The sequence below is a fragment of the Mustelus asterias genome, chromosome 28, assembly GCF_964213995.1.
Source record: "Mustelus asterias chromosome 28, sMusAst1.hap1.1, whole genome shotgun sequence".
Taxonomy (NCBI): domain Eukaryota; kingdom Metazoa; phylum Chordata; class Chondrichthyes; order Carcharhiniformes; family Triakidae; genus Mustelus; species Mustelus asterias.
The window spans coordinates 27,819,645-27,837,658 of record NC_135828.1 but is presented as its reverse complement, the minus strand read 5'-3'; the positions used below and the strand labels follow the sequence as shown (position 1 = coordinate 27,837,658).

Genomic DNA, 18,014 nt, shown 5'->3' with positions numbered 1-18,014 from the left:
AGAGAGTTTTGGACCGGTCCACTAGCTTTTTAATGGTTACTGTGCTTAGGGGCCTAGTGGACAGGTCCAAAACATATTTTAAAAAGCTAATTGAATATTAGCCTTTATTTCAAGAGGACTGGAATAGGAGGGGGTGAATGTAGATTACGGTTAGAGAAGTCTCTGGTTAGATCCTCTGTGTGATGCTGCATTCAGTTCTGGGAACTGCACCTTCCGGAGGATGAAACATTCTTTTTGACTGGGTGCAGCACAAATTTATCAGAATGATACAGGAGATAAAAGGGTTAAATTATGTGGACAGGCTTCAGAGATAAGGCTTGTGTTGCCCTGGGTATAGAAGGTTAAGGGGTGATCTAATTGAGGATGATTGAAAGAGCTGAAGGGGTAGATTCCCTCTGGTGGGACAGTGTAGAGCAACTTTAAAATTAGAGCATGCCTGTTCAGGGTGATGCCAGAAAGTATGTTCAGCAGAAATCTGGAACTCTCCCCTCTAACTGCCTTTGAAATTGGAGGTCAATGAGCATTTCAGAGGTATGGTAGATAAGCAGGGATGTTAAGGGTTCTGGAACCAATGCATGCAGATAGTATTAGGTATACGTTTGCCAGGATCTAACTGATTAGCTGAACAGATTCAAAGGGCTGAGTGGCCCACTCCTGTTCCTATGTTCCTAGCCCTGTGCCAACCATGTCCTACCCAGTGACGTTTGGTCTTCCATCTTCTCTTCAGCTTCAATTAGTGAGCCACTGTGGCTGTGATGTTGCAACATATCAAGGTGAGAAGAGCTAGAAGTACTCAAACTCATCCCAGTCACTCCAATAGAATTGGAATCTGGAATAAATAAAGCACAATCAAACTAAGTTAATTAAGTGACTCAATATGTATTTCCAGCTCACACAATCGTTCGCAGACCTCTTTGTCTAATGTCTCCTGACAGACTTCAAAGCCTCGGAGCCTTCCTGCACCAGATACTCGTCATAACTTGCATTTCCATAGCACTGACTACATGCAGATCACCCAAGCATGCAGAGGGGAGGAAGAGGACCAGGAGGGGACAGGACAATGGCTGAAGGGGAGAGAGAAAACAGAGAGTAGTGGTTAATGGATGTTTTTTGCATTGGAAATCTGGTTTGTAGTGGAGTTCCCCAGGAGTCAGAGTCGGACCCATGGTTTTCCTGATATATATTAATGTACAGGACTCAACTGCAAAACTTGTGGATGATACAAACTTAGGATCATTGTGAGGAGGATAGCACAGAATATTAAAAGGACATAGACAAGTTGGTGGAATGGGCAGACCAGTGGCAGATGAAATTCACTGCAGATTGTGAAGTGATTCTTTTTGGTAAGAAGAACACAGAGACGATATAGAATAATGGGGGGAAATCTAAAGGGGGTGTAAAACTCATACAAGTTTAAAAATCATTTAAGCTGCTCGACTAAAGTTTAGTGTCACAAGTAGGCTTAAATTAACACAGTAAGAAGTCTCACAACACCAGGTTAAAGTCCAACAGGTTTATTTGGTAGCAAATACCATAAGCTTTCGGAGCGCTGCCCCTTCGTCAGATGGAGTGGATATCTGTTCTCCAACAGGGCACAGACACAGAAATCAAGTTACAGAATACTGATTAGAATGCAAATCTCTACAGCCAGCCAGGTCTTAAAGGTACAGATAATGTGGGTGGAGGGAGCATTCAACACAGGTTAAAGAGATGTGTATTGTCTCCAGACAGAACAGCTAGTGAGATTCTACAAGCCCAGGAGGCAAGCTGTGGGGGTTCCATTATCCAGTAACCCCCACAGCTTGCCTGTAACTTGATTTCTGTGTACATTTCTGTGTTGTGAGACTTCTTACTGTGTTAATTTAAGCCTACTTGTGACACTAAACTTTAATTGAGCAGCTTAAATGATTTTTAAACTTGTATGATTTTTACACCCCCAAGAACCAACCTGTATTGATTAAAAGGGAGGCTTTCTTCACACAATGTTACACAACAATCCAGCTGAACACCGTACAGCTGCAGCTTGTGTGAGCCCATTAGGACAAGGGACAATGGGTAAGGGAGTTGATACAAAGTCGATACAGCACTGGCCAAGCATATATTTTAATCACACTAATGTATGGAAGTTACATAAGTAGAAACATACATAGAAATAGAAACAGGAGTAGGCCGTGTGGCCCTTCGAGCCTGCTCTGCCATTCATTATGATCATGGCTGATCATCAAATTCAATACCTTGATCCTGTCTTCCCCCCAACTCCCTTAATCCTTTTAATCCCAAGAGCTATATCTAATTCATTTTTTAAATCACACAATGTTTTGGCCTCAACACATTCACCACCCTCTGGGTGAAGAAATTTCTTCTCACCTCAGTCCTAAAAGATTTACCCCTTATCCTCAAACTATGACCCCTAGTTCTGGACTCCCCCACCATCGGGAACATTCTTTCTGAATCTACCCTGTCTAATCCTATTAGAATTTTATAAAGTTTGTATGAGATCCCCTCTCACTCTTCTAAACTCCAGTGAATAAAGTCCGAACCAATTTAGTCTCTCCTCATCTGACAGACCTGCCATTCCAGGAATCAGCCGGGTAAACTTTTGTTGCGCTCCCTCTATAGCAAGGACGTCCTTCCTCAGAGAAAGAAATACATGCTTGGTGATATTATGATTAAGTAGACTGTGATCAAATTGTAATTGATCTTAATTAAGGGGGGCACAGCAGTCAGCACTGCTGCCTCACAGCGCTAGTGACCCCGGTTCGATTCCCAGCTTGGGTCACTGTCTGTGTGGAGTTTGCACGTTCTCCCCGTGTCTGCGTGGGTTTCCTTTCCTCCAGTTTCCTCCCATAGTCTGAAAGACGTGCTGGTTAGGTGCACTGGCCGGGCTAAATTCTCCCTCAGTGTACACGAACAGGCGCCGGAGTGTGGCGATCAGGGGAATTTCACAGTAACTTCATTGCAGTGTTAATGTAAGCCTTACTTGTGACTAATAAATAAACTTTAATTGCACAACTTTATGTAATCCCAATTACTAGTTGTGAATGGACACAGATAATTTTTAAAACAAATGTACACCTTTGATGGGTAGATTTTAATTGCTGGTAGTTGAGCCAAAGGGTATAATTGCAATTGTATTTCCCTGTTCAAGGAGTCTGTGAGCCCTTAGTGGCTGGCAGACTTCCTTGCTGTAGCTCGAATCCAAGTGTCGCCTGGTCAGTTATGAGGAGTGAGGTACACGATAGTCGGTTAGCTCAGTTAGCTGGAATGCAGAGTGGCGCCAACAGCGCAGGTTTAATTCCTGTACCAGCCAATGTTATTCATGAAGGCCCCGCCTCCTCAACCTTGTCCCTCACCTGAGGTGTGGTGATCTTCAAGTTAAATCGCCACCAGTCAGCTCTCTCCTTTGAGGGGGAGAGCAGCCTATGGTCATCTATGGCGACTTTACCTTTTTACAGTGCAGTCGAATAGCTGCGAAATTTCCACAACAGGGTGCAGGAGAAGAGGGAATTGGGTGGACATGTGTATATCTCATTGAAAGTGGCAGGGCAGGTTGAGGGAGCAGTTAATAAAGTATACAATTTCATAGGCTTTATTAATGAGGGCAGAGAGTGCTAGAGCAAGGAGGTACTATTGAAGAACAAGGAACAAAACAGCACAGAAACAAGCCCCTCGGCCCTCCAAGCCTGCACCGATCACGTTGTCTAATCCAGACCAACCGCCTGCATCCCTCTATTCCCCATCTGTTCATGTGTCTATCCAGATAAGTCTTAAATGTCACTCAACCAGCTTATTTGGCAGAGCATTCCAGGCCACCCTCTGTGTGAAACAAAACTTCCCCCGCACATCTCCACCGAGCCTTTCCCCCCTTATCTTGAACTTGTAATTGTCATTTTTGCCCTGGGAAAAAGCTTCCAACTGTTCACCTTATTTATACCCCTTATAATTTTATAATCTTCTATCAGGCCGCCCCTCAGCCTCCGTCTTTCCAGGGAGAACAATCCCAGTTTATTCAATCTCTCCTCATAGCCAATACCCTCCCTACCAGGTAACACCTTTCATGTACTCTCTCCAAAGCCTCCACATCGTCTGGTAGTGTGGTGACCAGAATTGGACACAATATTTCAAATGTGGCCGAATCAACCTTTATATAGCTGTAACATAATTTTTATACTCGATGCCCCGTCCTTGTATAAAATTTGTATAAAACTTGAACTTGTTTAAAACACTGGTTTGGCCTCAATTAGAGGATTGTATCCAGTTCTGGTGCCACACTTTATAAATATGATGTGAAGGTGTTAAAGAGGGAGCAGAAAAGATTCATCGGAATGATTCCAGAATATGGAACTTCAGTAATGTGGGTAGATTGGAAGAGTTAGGACGATTTTCCTTGGTGATGTGAGGGTTGTAGAGAGATTTGACCGAGGGATTAAAAGTATACTTCTTGGTAGAAAGACTGAGAACGGAGGGCACAGATTCAAGGTAATTGGCAAAAGAAGCCCGTGCAACATGAGGAAAAAGCTTTTTACATAGCGAGTGGCGAGGATATGTAATATGTTGCCTGATAGTGTGATGGAGGCTGGTTCAATAGAGGCGTTCACGGGGAAATTGGATTGTTATCTGAAAAGAAGAAATGTGCAAGGTTATGGGAGAAGGGGAGAGTGGCACCAAGTGTGATGATCATTTGGAAGCCTAGCATAGATACGATGGGCTGATCAGCCACCTTCTCAGCTGTAACAATTCTGTGATTCTCAGAGGTTTTTGAAGGTGGGAATGATGACTGAAAACATTGCTGCTGATGGTTCATTAGGAAATTAGAAGCATTATTGCTGGAGTGTGAACGCAGGCACAGGGCTGGTGTTGCTGGAGTGTGAACGCAGGCACAGGGCTGGTGTTGTTGGAGTGTGAACGCAGGCACAGGGCTGGTGTTGCTGGAGTGTGAACGCAGGCACAGGGCTGGTGTTGCTGGAGTGTGAACGCAGGCACAGGGCTGGTGTTGCTGGAGTGTGAACACAGGCACAGGGCTGGTGTTGCTGGAGTGTGAACGCAGGCACAGGGCTGGTGTTGCTGGAGTGTGAACACAGGCACAGGGCTGGTGTTGTTGGAGTGTGAACGCAGGCACAGGGCTGGTGTTGCTGGAGTGTGAACGCAGGCACAGGGCTGGTGTTGCTGGAGTGTGAACGCAGGCACAGGGCTGGTGTTGCTGGAGTGTGAACGCAGGCACAGGGCTGGTGTTGCTGGAGTGTGAACGCAGGCACAGGGCTGGTGTTGCTGGGAGTGTGAACGCAGGCACAGGGCTGGTGTTGCTGGAGTGTGAACGCAGGCACAGGGCTGGTGTTGCTGGAGTGTGAACACAGGCACAGGGCTGGTGTTGCTGGAGTGTGAACGCAGGCACAGGGCTGGTGTTGCTGGAGTGTGAACGCAGGCACAGGGCTGGTGTTGCTGGAGTGTGAACGCAGGCACAGGGCTGGTGTTGTTGCTGGAGTGTGAACGCAGGCACAGGGCTGGTGTTGTTGCTGGAGTGTGAACGCAGGCACAGGGCTGGTGTTGCTGGAGTGTGAACGCAGGCACAGGGCTGGTGTTGCTGGAGTGTGAACGCAGGCACCGGGCTGGTGTTGCTGGAGTGTGAACGCAGGCACAGGGCTGGTGTTGCTGGGAGTGTGAACGCAGGCACAGGGCTGGTGTTGCTGGAGTGTGAACGCAGGCACAGGGCTGGTGTTGTTGCTGGAGTGTGAACGCAGGCACAGGGCTGGTGTTGTTGCTGGAGTGTGAACGCAGGCACAGGGCTGGTGTTGCTGGAGTGTGAACGCAGGCACAGGGCTGGTGTTGTTGCTGGAGTGTGAACGCAGGCACCGGGCTGGTGTTGCTGGAGTGTGAACGCAGGCACAGGGCTGGTGTTGTTGCTGGAGTGTGAACGCAGGCACCGGGCTGGTGTTGCTGGAGTGTGAACGCAGGCACAGGGCTGGTGTTGCTGGAGTGTGAACGCAGGCACCGGGCTGGTGTTGTTGCTGGAGTGTGAACGCAGGCACAGGGCTGGTGTTGTTGCTGGAGTGTGAACGCAGGCACAGGGCTGGTGTTGTTGCTGGAGTGTGAACGCAGGCACAGGGCTGGTGTTGCTGGAGTGTGAACGCAGGCACAGGGCTGGTGTTGTTGCTGGAGTGTGAACGCAGGCACCGGGCTGGTGTTGCTGGAGTGTGAACGCAGGCACAGGGCTGGTGTTGTTGCTGGAGTGTGAACGCAGGCACCGGGCTGGTGTTGCTGGAGTGTGAACGCAGGCACAGGGCTGGTGTTGCTGGAGTGTGAACACAGGCACAGGGCTGGTGTTGCTGGAGTGTGAACGCAGGCACAGGGCTGGTGTTGCTGGGAGTGTGAACGCAGGCACAGGGCTGGTGTTGTTGGAGTGTGAACGCAGGCACAGGGCTGGTGTTGCTGGGAGTGTGAACGCAGGCACAGGGCTGGTGTTGCTGGGAGTGTGAACGCAGGCACAGTGCTGGTGTTGCTGGGAGTGTGAACGCAGGCACAGGGCTGGTGTTGTTGCTGGAGTGTGAACGCAGGCACAGGGCTGGTGTTGTTGCTGGAGTGTGAACGCAGGCACAGGGCTGGTGTTGCTGGAGTGTGAACGCAGGCACAGGGCTGGTGTTGCTGGAGTGTGAACGCAGGCACAGGGCTGGTGTTGCTGGAGTGTGAATGCAGGCACAGGGCTGGTGTTGCTGGAGTGTGAACGCAGGCACAGGGCTGGTGTTGCTGGAGTGTGAACGCAGGCACAGGGCTGGTGTTGCTGGAGTGTGAACGCAGGCACAGGGCTGGTGTTGCTGGAGTGTGAACGCAGGCACAGGGCTGGTGTTGCTGGAGTGTGAACGCAGGCACAGGGCTGGTGTTGCTGGAGTGTGAACGCAGGCACAGGGCTGGTGTTGCTGGAGTGTGAACGCAGGCACAGGGCTGATGTTGCTGGGAGTGTGAACGCAGGCACAGGGCTGGTGTTGCTGGGAGTGTGAACGCAGGCACAGGGCTGGTGTTGCTGGGAGTGTGAACGCAGGCACAGGGCTGGTGTTGTTGTTGGAGTGTGAACGCAGGCACAGGGCTGGTGTTGTTGCTGGAGTGTGAACGCAGGCACAGGGCTGGTGTTGTTGCTGGAGTGTGAACGCAGGCACAGGGCTGGTGTTGTTGGAGTGTGAACGCAGGCACAGGGCTGGTGTTGTTGCTGGAGTGTGAACGCAGGCACAGGGCTGGTGTTGCTGGGAGTGTGAACGCAGGCACAGGGCTGGTGTTGCTGGAGTGTGAACGCAGGCACAGGGCTGGTGTTGTTGGAGTGTGAACGCAGGCACAGGGCTGGTGTTGTTGGAGTGTGAACGCAGGCACAGGGCTGGTGTTGTTGCTGGAGTGTGAACGCAGGCACAGGGCTGGTGTTGCTGGAGTGTGAACGCAGGCACGGGCTGGTGTTGCTGGAGTGTGAACGCAGGCACAGGGCTGGTGTTGCTGGAGTGTGAACGCAGGCACAGGGCTGGTGTTGCTGGAGTGTGAACGCAGGCACAGGGCTGGTGTTGCTGGAGTGTGAACGCAGGCACAGGGCTGGTGTTGCTGGAGTGTGAACGCAGGCACAGGGCTGGTGTTGTTGCTGGAGTGTGAACGCAGGCACAGGGCTGGTGTTGTTGCTGGAGTGTGAACGCAGGCACAGGGCTGGTGTTGCTGGAGTGTGAACGCAGGCACAGGGCTGGTGTTGCTGGAGTGTGAACGCAGGCACCGGGCTGGTGTTGCTGGAGTGTGAACGCAGGCACAGGGCTGGTGTTGCTGGGAGTGTGAACGCAGGCACCGGGCTGGTGTTACTGGAGTGTGAACGCAGGCACAGGGCTGGTGTTGTTGCTGGAGTGTGAACGCAGGCACAGGGCTGGTGTTGCTGGAGTGTGAACGCAGGCACCGGGCTGGTGTTGTTGCTGGAGTGTGAACGCAGGCACAGGGCTGGTGTTGTTGCTGGAGTGTGAACGCAGGCACAGGGCTGGTGTTGCTGGAGTGTGAACGCAGGCACAGGGCTGGTGTTGTTGCTGGAGTGTGAACGCAGGCACAGGGCTGGTGTTGCTGGAGTGTGAACGCAGGCACAGGGCTGGTGTTGCTGGGAGTGTGAACGCAGGCACAGGGCTGGTGTTGCTGGGAGTGTGAACGCAGGCACAGGGCTGGTGTTGTTGGAGTGTGAACGCAGGCACAGGGCTGGTGTTGCTGGGAGTGTGAACGCAGGCACAGGGCTGGTGTTGTTGCTGGAGTGTGAACGCAGGCACAGGGCTGGTGTTGTTGGAGTGTGAACGCAGGCACAGGGCTGGTGTTGTTGGAGTGTGAACGCAGGCACAGGGCTGGTGTTGCTGGGAGTGTGAACGCAGGCACAGGGCTGGTGTTGCTGGAGTGTGAACGCAGGCACAGGGCTGGTGTTGCTGGGAGTGTGAACGCAGGCACAGGGCTGGTGTTGCTGGAGTGTGAACGCAGGCACAGGGCTGGTGTTGCTGGAGTGTGAACGCAGGCACAGGGCTGGTGTTGTTGCTGGAGTGTGAACGCAGGCACAGGGCTGGTGTTGCTGGGAGTGTGAACGCAGGCACAGGGCTGGTGTTGTTGTTGGAGTGTGAACGCAGGCACAGGGCTGGTGTTGTTGCTGGAGTGTGAACGCAGGCACAGGGCTGGTGTTGTTGCTGGAGTGTGAACGCAGGCACAGGGCTGGTGTTGTTGGAGTGTGAACGCAGGCACAGGGCTGGTGTTGCTGGGAGTGTGAACGCAGGCACAGGGCTGGTGTTGTTGGAGTGTGAACGCAGGCACAGGGCTGGTGTTGCTGGGAGTGTGAACGCAGGCACAGGGCTGGTGTTGTTGCTGGAGTGTGAACGCAGGCACAGGGCTGGTGTTGTTGGAGTGTGAACGCAGGCACAGGGCTGGTGTTGTTGCTGGAGTGTGAACGCAGGCACAGGGCTGGTGTTGCTGGAGTGTGAACGCAGGCACCGGGCTGGTGTTGCTGGAGTGTGAACGCAGGCACAGGGCTGGTGTTGCTGGAGTGTGAACGCAGGCACAGGGCTGGTGTTGCTGGAGTGTGAACGCAGGCACCGGGCTGGTGTTGCTGGAGTGTGAACGCAGGCACCGGGCTGGTGTTGCTGGAGTGTGAACGCAGGCACAGGGCTGGTGTTGCTGGAGTGTGAACGCAGGCACCGGGCTGGTGTTGCTGGAGTGTGAACGCAGGCACCGGGCTGGTGTTGCTGGAGTGTGAACGCAGGCACAGGGCTGGTGTTGCTGGAGTGTGAACGCAGGCACAGGGCTGGTGTTGCTGGAGTGTGAACGCAGGCACAGGGCTGGTGTTGCTGGAGTGTGAACGCAGGCACAGGGCTGGTGTTGCTGGGAGTGTGAACGCAGGCACAGGGCTGGTGTTGTTGCTGGAGTGTGAACGCAGGCACAGGGCTGGTGTTGTTGCTGGAGTGTGAACGCAGGCACAGGGCTGGTGTTGTTGCTGGAGTGTGAACGCAGGCACAGGGCTGGTGTTGTTGGAGTGTGAACGCAGGCACAGGGCTGGTGTTGCTGGAGTGTGAACGCAGGCACAGGGCTGGTGTTGTTGCTGGAGTGTGAACGCAGGCACAGGGCTGGTGTTGCTGGGAGTGTGAACGCAGGCACAGGGCTGGTGTTGTTGCTGGAGTGTGAACGCAGGCACAGGGCTGGTGTTGCTGGAGTGTGAACGCAGGCACAGGGCTGGTGTTGCTGGAGTGTGAACGCAGGCACAGGGCTGGTGTTGTTGGAGTGTGAACGCAGGCACAGGGCTGGTGTTGTTGGAGTGTGAACGCAGGCACAGGGCTGGTGTTGTTGCTGGAGTGTGAACGCAGGCACAGGGCTGGTGTTGCTGGAGTGTGAACGCAGGCACGGGCTGGTGTTGCTGGAGTGTGAACGCAGGCACAGGGCTGGTGTTGCTGGAGTGTGAACGCAGGCACAGGGCTGGTGTTGCTGGAGTGTGAACGCAGGCACAGGGCTGGTGTTGCTGGAGTGTGAACGCAGGCACAGGGCTGGTGTTGCTGGAGTGTGAACGCAGGCACAGGGCTGGTGTTGCTGGAGTGTGAACGCAGGCACAGGGCTGGTGTTGCTGGAGTGTGAACGCAGGCACAGGGCTGGTGTTGCTGGGAGTGTGAACGCAGGCACAGGGCTGGTGTTGCTGGAGTGTGAACGCAGGCACAGGGCTGGTGTTGCTGGGAGTGTGAACGCAGGCACCGGGCTGGTGTTCCTGGAGTGTGAACGCAGGCACAGGGCTGGTGTTGTTGGAGTGTGAACGCAGGCACAGGGCTGGTGTTGCTGGGAGTGTGAACGCAGGCACCGGGCTGGTGTTACTGGAGTGTGAACGCAGGCACAGGGCTGGTGTTGTTGCTGGAGTGTGAACGCAGGCACAGGGCTGGTGTTGCTGGGAGTGTGAACGCAGGCACCGGGCTGGTGTTACTGGAGTGTGAACGCAGGCACAGGGCTGGTGTTGTTGCTGGAGTGTGAACGCAGGCACAGGGCTGGTGTTGCTGGAGTGTGAACGCAGGCACAGGGCTGGTGTTGCTGGAGTGTGAGCACAGGCACAGGGCTGGTGTTGTTGCTGGAGTGTGAATGCAGGCACAGGGCTGGTGTTGCTGGAGTGTGAACACAGGCACAGGGCTGGTGTTGTTGCTGGAGTGTGAACGCAGGCACAGGGCTGGTGTTCCTGGAGTGTGAACGCAGTCACAGGGCTGGTGTTGTTGCTGGAGTGTGAACGCAGGCACAGGGCTGGTGTTCCTGGAGTGTGAACGCAGTCACAGGGCTGGTGTTCCTGGAGTGTGAACACAGGCACAGGGCTGGTGTTGCTGGAGTGTGAACGCAGTCACAGGGCTGGTGTTGCTGGGAGTGTGAACGCAGGCACAGGGCTGGTGTTGTTGCTGGAGTGTGAACGCAGGCACAGGGCTGGTGTTGCTGGGAGTGTGAACACAGGCACAGGGCTGGTGTTGCTGGGAGTGTGAACGCAGGCACCGGGCTGGTGTTACTGGAGTGTGAACGCAGGCACAGGGCTGGTGTTGCTGGAGTGTGAACACAGGCACAGGGCTGGTGTTGTTGCTGGAGTGTGAACGCAGGCACAGGGCTGGTGTTGCTGGAGTGTGAACGCAGGCACAGGGCTGGTGTTGCTGGAGTGTGAACACAGGCACAGGGCTGGTGTTGCTGGAGTGTGAACGCAGGCACAGGGCTGGTGTTCCTGGAGTGTGAACGCAGTCACAGGGCTGGTGTTGCTGGAGTGTGAACGCAGGCACCGGGCTGGTGTTACTGGGAGTGTGAACGCAGGCACAGGGCTGGTGTTGCTGGAGTGTGAACACAGGCACAGGGCTGGTGTTGTTGCTGGAGTGTGAACGCAGGCACAGGGCTGGTGTTGCTGGAGTGTGAACGCAGGCACAGGGCTGGTGTTGCTGGAGTGTGAACACAGGCACAGGGCTGGTGTTGTTGCTGGAGTGTGAACGCAGGCACAGGGCTGGTGTTCCTGGAGTGTGAACGCAGTCACAGGGCTGGTGTTACTGGGAGTGTGAACGCAGGCACAGGGCTGGTGTTGCTGGAGTGTGAACGCAGGCACCGGGCTGGTGTTACTGGGAGTGTGAACGCAGGCACAGGGCTGGTGTTGCTGGAGTGTGAACACAGGCACAGGGCTGGTGTTGTTGCTGGAGTGTGAACGCAGGCACAGGGCTGGTGTTCCTGGAGTGTGAACACAGGCACCGGGCTGGTGTTGCTGGAGTGTGAACGCAGGCACAGGGCTGGTGTTGCTGGAGTGTGAACGCAGGCACAGGGCTGGTGTTGTTGCTGGAGTGTGAACGCAGGCACAGGGCTGGTGTTGCTGGGAGTGTGAACACAGGCACAGGGCTGGTGTTGCTGGGAGTGTGAACACAGGCACAGGGCTGGTGTTGCTGGGAGTGTGAACACAGGCAGAGGCTGGAGGAGGATTTTAACAGCAATGACAAGACCGTTGCTTGGTGGTAGAGAATTTGAACATTGCTGAAAAGGGAGACATGATCGAAAGCTTTTCATTATTGGGACAAATGCAAGAATTCTAAATTTTGGATGATCGCAACAATTTAGCATATAGGAGAAAGGGGTGATGAACAGTTGGTAAATTGCCTCTGATTGTTTGAGATCTTCTCATGGAGAAAGCAATCGGGAATTATAGCTACAGTATTCCAGCTAATTCAACAAAGGCACAAGGCTTGACAGATTCATTTTGATGTGGAGATGCTGGTGTTGGTCTGGGGTGGGCACAGTAAGAAGTCTCACAACACCAGGTTAATTCCAGATAAACCCTGTTGGACTCTAACCCGCTGTTGTGAGACTTCTTACGATATTCATTTTGCTTTGCAGGGAACAGATCCCTGTGTATTAAAGTCTGTGTCATTTTTATCAAGTGTAAATGAGTCACATTACGAACTTGACTGATTATCTTCAATCTGTTGTCACTGTGCCAATCCCACTCTCAGGATTGTTCAGCCAGTGCTGTCCAATTGTGGAATCATGTCTAACAGTAGATGTCTTGTTCTGGGTTTTACAAGCTTGGTGTGATTGAGTACGGTGAGCCTATCTTATTTGGCCAGCCAATTGCTGGGACGTATGCTCGATGTACCTGGCATCACACTGGCACTGCAATCTATCCAGAAAGTCACTCCGTTGTGTGGCTGGTCCGACTCATTTGGGGAGCTTATTGCTTTCTCCAGGGCAATGTCTCGGCCAATCAGAACTGCCTTACCAACTAATTGGCACGTTTTTCTCCTGGGATGTAAATTGTTGTGATCGTTTAAAGGTTCCACTGTGCTTTTCTGAAAATCTTTGTCTCTCCTTTCAACAATTTTCAAGAACAAAACTCTTGTACTCAATTCTCTGTGGAATGTTAATCGGTTGATGAGCTTTAGTGGGATGAAGATATAACAATACTCTGGATGATTTGGGTCTGGGAACGGTAGAGTTGGAATAAAAACAGAAAGAGATTGAAATATTCAGTCATGATGGAGGAGAAGGTTGAACAAGCTTGGCAGAGAGACGTGTGTGTGATACACCAGTGACCACGTATCATGCTGCACCAAGTGAAGGGAGGGTACAGCCGTGGGAGGCCATTGGCGACCATGAGGGGGCATGGACAGTGTCTGTGACTGCTTGTGGTGATGATGTGGCAATGGTCAGCAACTCATTGAGGTGGGGCATGGCACCGTGGATGGTGTCCGGTTGGCAGCGTCCAGTGTCACTGGGACACTGGTTGATGCTGGGAGGAATTGAGGGGCTCGAGATGGATCACCTTATGGACTGTCTCTGTCTCTCTCTCTCTCTTTAGCCCACCATCACCCCACCCCCCCCCCCCCCCCCCCGAGATCAAACATGGATTTTGGATTTCACAGTAAGAAGTCTAACAACACCAGGTTAAAGTCCAACAGGTTTATTTGGTAGCAAAAGCCACTAGCTTTCAACCCCTTTGGGATCTTGGGTTCATGTCACACTGTCTGTAACCCCCACGACATGCCTGGGCTTGCGAAATCTCACTAACTGTCCTGGCTGGAGACAATACACATCTCTTTAACCTGTGCTTAACACTCTCTCCACTCACATTGTCTGCACCTGTAAAGACTTGATTACCTGTTAAGACTCGCATTCCAACCATTATCTTGTAAATTGAATTTGTGTCTTTATATGCCCTGTTTGTGAACAGAGCTCTTCACTCACCTGATGAAGGAGCAGCGCTCCGAAAGCTCGTGCTACCAAATAAACCTGTTGGACTTTAACCTGGTGTTGTGAGATTTCTGACTGTTCCCTGTAGAACGGGGACCTGGAGATTCCTGGCCGATTTTAGGATGTCACAAATGTAGCCGTGCCACCCTGTTCAACCCACTGCCCATGACATGCACCGGTGGCAGAAAGGAAGGATTCGGAAGGGCTGCCAACATCCGGGGTCTCCTGGATGGAAGGCCCGAGCATGGGCTTCAGTGCTTCCTTTTCCCTCGTGGTGGTACAGTGGTTAGCACTGCTGCCTCACAGCTCCAGGGACCCGGATTCGATTCCCGGCTTGGGTCACTGTCTGTGCGGAGTCTGCACGTTCTCCCCGTGTCTGCATGGGTTTCCTTTGGGTGCTCCGATTTCCTCCCACAGACCACCGACGTGCGGGTTAGGTGCATTGGCCGTGCTAAATTGCCCCTTCGTGTCCCGGGGATTAGCGGGGTAAACATGTGGGGTTACGGGGATAGAGCCTGGGCGGGATTGTTGTTGGTGCAGACTCAATGGGCCGAATGGCCTCCTTCTGCACTGTAGGGTATTCTATGAGTGCTCGCTGGCCCCCGGGAGACACTCTATGGGAGGGAGTGGCAGCTGGAGTAAGCTACAGAAGCTTCTGCATCAACTGTCAGTTCTGGAGTTCCAATAGTGTCTGCATCATCTCCTGTGACTGAAGGCTCTGGGACTTCTCCAGGCAGCCTTGCAGTTGCTGAAATATTGCTGATACCCCCTCCTGCAATCCCCGCTCTGCTTCTGCATCTCCAGCAGTTTCTGGGGAACTGTTCCTGGCGGCTCAGCACCTGGCTGGGGGGGCCAGCTCTCTCCTTGGCTCTGGCAGATGCCTGCCTCCTCGATCCCTTGGAGGTTCCCACCTGATGTGCGTCAATGGCTGTGTGGTGCTCACCAGAAGGTGCCCTGAAGCCAGTGCGAGGGAGAGACAAGAATCTGGGCAGCTTACAATTTCCTTGGGAAAGGTCATATTGGGATGGTGCCAGAGGACTGGAGAACAGCTAATGTGGTCCCACTATTGAAGAAAGGTTGTAGAGACAAGCCAGGGAACTACAGACCAGTGAGTCTCACACCTGTGGTTGGGAAACTACTGGAGAAGATTCTGAAGGAGAGAATCTATCTCCATTTGGAGAGGCAAGGTTGATCAGGGATAGTCAGTATGGTTTTGTCAGACGGAGGTCATGCCTAACAAATTTAATTGAATTTTTTGAGCATGTAACCAAGTGTGTGGATGAGGGTAGTGCGGTTGATGTAGTTTACATGGACTTCAGCAAAGCCTTTGACAAAGTCTCACATGGGATACAGGGTGATCTGACAAGGTGGATTCATAATTGGCTTAGTGGTAGGAGACAGAGGGTGGTGAGAGACGGCTGCTATAGTGACTGGAGGCCAGTGACCAGTGTTGTATCACAGGGATCTGTGCTGGGCCCTCTATTTGTTCATCATTTATATAAACGACATAGATGACTACGTGGGGGGCTGGATCAGTAATCGGATCAGATAATCATCGGTAATCATCGGATAAGCCGATGACCCAAAGATTGGCCGGGTGGTTAACTGTGAGGTTGAGTGTCTTGGGTTACAGGAAGATATAGACAAGATGGTCAAATGGGTGGATAAGTGGCAGATGGAATTTAACCCTGAAAAGTGTGAGGTGATGCACTTTGGAAGGAGTAATTAGACAAGGAAGTATTCAATGAATGGCCTGACACTGGGAAGTTCCGAAGAACAAAGGGACCTTGGCGTGTTTGTCCATAGATCTCTGAAGGCGGAAAGGCAGACTAATAGGGTGGTGAAAAAGGCATATGGGACACTCGCCTTTATCAATCGGGGTTATAGATTACAAAAGCAGAGAGGTCATGATGGAGTTGTATAGAACTTTGGTGAGGCCACAGCTGGAGCACTGAGTGCAGTTCTGGTCACCACATTATAGGAAGGATGTGATTGCACGGGAGGGGGTGCAGAGGAGATTCACCAGGATGCTGCCTGGGATGGAGCGTTTACGTTATAAAGAGAGGTTGGATAGGCTTGGATTGTTTTTGTTGGAGCAGAGATGACTGAGGGGTGACCTGACTGAGGTGCTCAAGATTATGAGGAGCAGCTGTTCTCCTTAGTTGAAGTGTCAGTTACGAGGGGACACAAGTTAAAAGTGAGGGGTGGGAAGTTTGGACTCCCACAGTCCAAAGATGTGCGGGTTAGGTTGATTGGCCAGGTTAAAAATTGCCCCTTAGAGTCCTGGGATGTGTAGGTTAGAGGGATTAGCGGGTAAATATGTGGGGGTAGGGCCTGGGTGGGATTGTGGTCGGTGCAGACTCGATGGGCCGAATGGCCTCCTTCTGCACTGTAGGGTTTCTATGATTTCTATGATTTCTATGATTTAAGGGGGAGGTGAGGAAAAACCTTTTTACTCAGAGGGTGGTGATGGTCTGGAATGCGCTGCCTGGGAGGGTGGTGGAGGTGGGATGCCTCACATCCTATAAAAAATACCTGGACGAGTACTTGGCATGCCATAACATTCAAGGCTATGGGCCAAGTGCTGGGAAGTGGGATTAGGGGGCAGGTCAGGGCATTTCATGGGCGGTGCAGACTCGATGGGCCGAAGGGCCTCTTCTGCACTGTGGTATTCTGTGATATGAATGAAGGTTTTGTGGCTGCTCGCATGGTGGTCCAGTGGTTAGCACTGCTGCCTCACAGCGTCAGGGAACCTGGTTCAATTCTGGCCTCAGGTCACTGTCTGTGGAGTCTGCACGTTCTCCCAGTGTCTGTGTAGGTTTCCCCCGGGTGCTCCGGCTTCCTCCCACAGTCCAAAAGACTTGCTGGTTAGGTGCATTGGCTATGCTAAACTCTCCCACAATGTACCTAAACAGGCGCCGGAGTGTGGCGACGAGGGGATTTTCATAATAACTTCATTGCAGTGTTAATGTAAGCCTACTTGTGACACGAATAAATAAATTTCCGTGGTGCACGCTGACCTGTCAGTCACGGCTCTCTCCGCTGCCTCCCTGAGAACTCCATGGCTCGCTGCTCAAGGGGGGGTCAGGAGATGCAGCTCGGGGACCCCAAAGCAGGTCCTCACCAGCTCCCTTTGATTATGTGCCATTGGTGACACAAAGGGGGTGATTGAAATCCTGGTGGCTGGAAGGCTGGGGGATATCGGGGGCGGGGGGGGGGGGGGTGTGAGGGGAGTATTTATTATTTTGGCACCATCCCTCTTTGGGCAGGGGCAGTGACAGGGGGTATCTGAGGGGTTTGAGGACGATGTTGGGGGGTGCTGGATGGCCACTGGGTCTGCGGGAGGTAAAACAGGATGGGGTGAATGCTCACCCTTACTGCCCAAATGGGGTCATTCATTTTCTTGAGGCATTAGCCGCTGTCATCACATCCTGCGGTGGCATTGCTGTCCCGACTCCTGGGTCATCTGCCCTCCAGGAGCAACAAGATGGCCTGCCTCTCCTCCATGGCTGGGGTCCGAGCTCTCCCTCCGTAAACCGTGGGGCTGGTCTATGTGCTGCCATCTTCCTGCCATGACTGGTTGTGTGTGCATCGTTAGTGTTTAAATGGAGCTCCCCCCTGCTTAGTGGCACACGAGCTCCGGTCACTTGGGAAAGTCATACAGCTGGAGTTTCCATGATGGCGTGATCCACATGACGGCGCTTTCAGTGCACTAAGTGTTGGTGGATTACGGTGCAGAGCGCCCCAAACAGACCGGCGCGGATCGCTCCATCATTCTCGCCAATATGACAATTAGTCATTTTTTGGGGAGAATACTGCCCATTGTCTTTCTTGCAGATTTCACTCAGAAACTCAAACAGAAAGCCCAAAATTTCTTCACTATCCAATTGCCAGGCATCTATCTCACATGGGCAGCACGGTAGCACAGTGGTTAGCACTGCTGCCTCACAGCACCAGGGACCCGGGTTCGATTCCCGGCTTGGGTCACTATCTATGTGGAGTCTGCACATTCTCTCCGTGTCTGCGTGGGTTTCCTCCAGGTGCTCCAGTTTCCTCCCATCGTCCAAAGGTGTGCGGGTTAGGTGGATTGGCCATGCTAAATTGCCCCTTAGTGTCAGGGGGACCAGCTAGGGTAAATACAGGGGGTTATGGGGAGAGAGCCTGGGTGGGATTATGGTTGGCACTGTAGGATTCTATATACTTCTGGTTTTACTTGTAGGAAGTAGCAACACCTTATTTTCTCTTTGATAGATTTGTAATCCATTTTCATATATCTTTCAATTGGCTATATATGGTTTAGACTTCGAGAT

The 18,014-nt window shown here is 52.5% G+C and overlaps 1 protein-coding gene across 1 annotated transcript in view; it reads right to left on the bottom strand.

Moving 5' to 3' along the window:
* Positions 1-18,014, bottom strand: part of fam149b1 (family with sequence similarity 149 member B1) — a 128,795-nt gene that overhangs the window by 7,006 nt on the left and 103,775 nt on the right. The window contains exon 15 of the mRNA XM_078199769.1: positions 695-829. Within this exon, the coding sequence (XP_078055895.1) occupies positions 695-829 (135 nt within the window). The remainder of the gene's footprint in view (positions 1-694; positions 830-18,014) is intronic.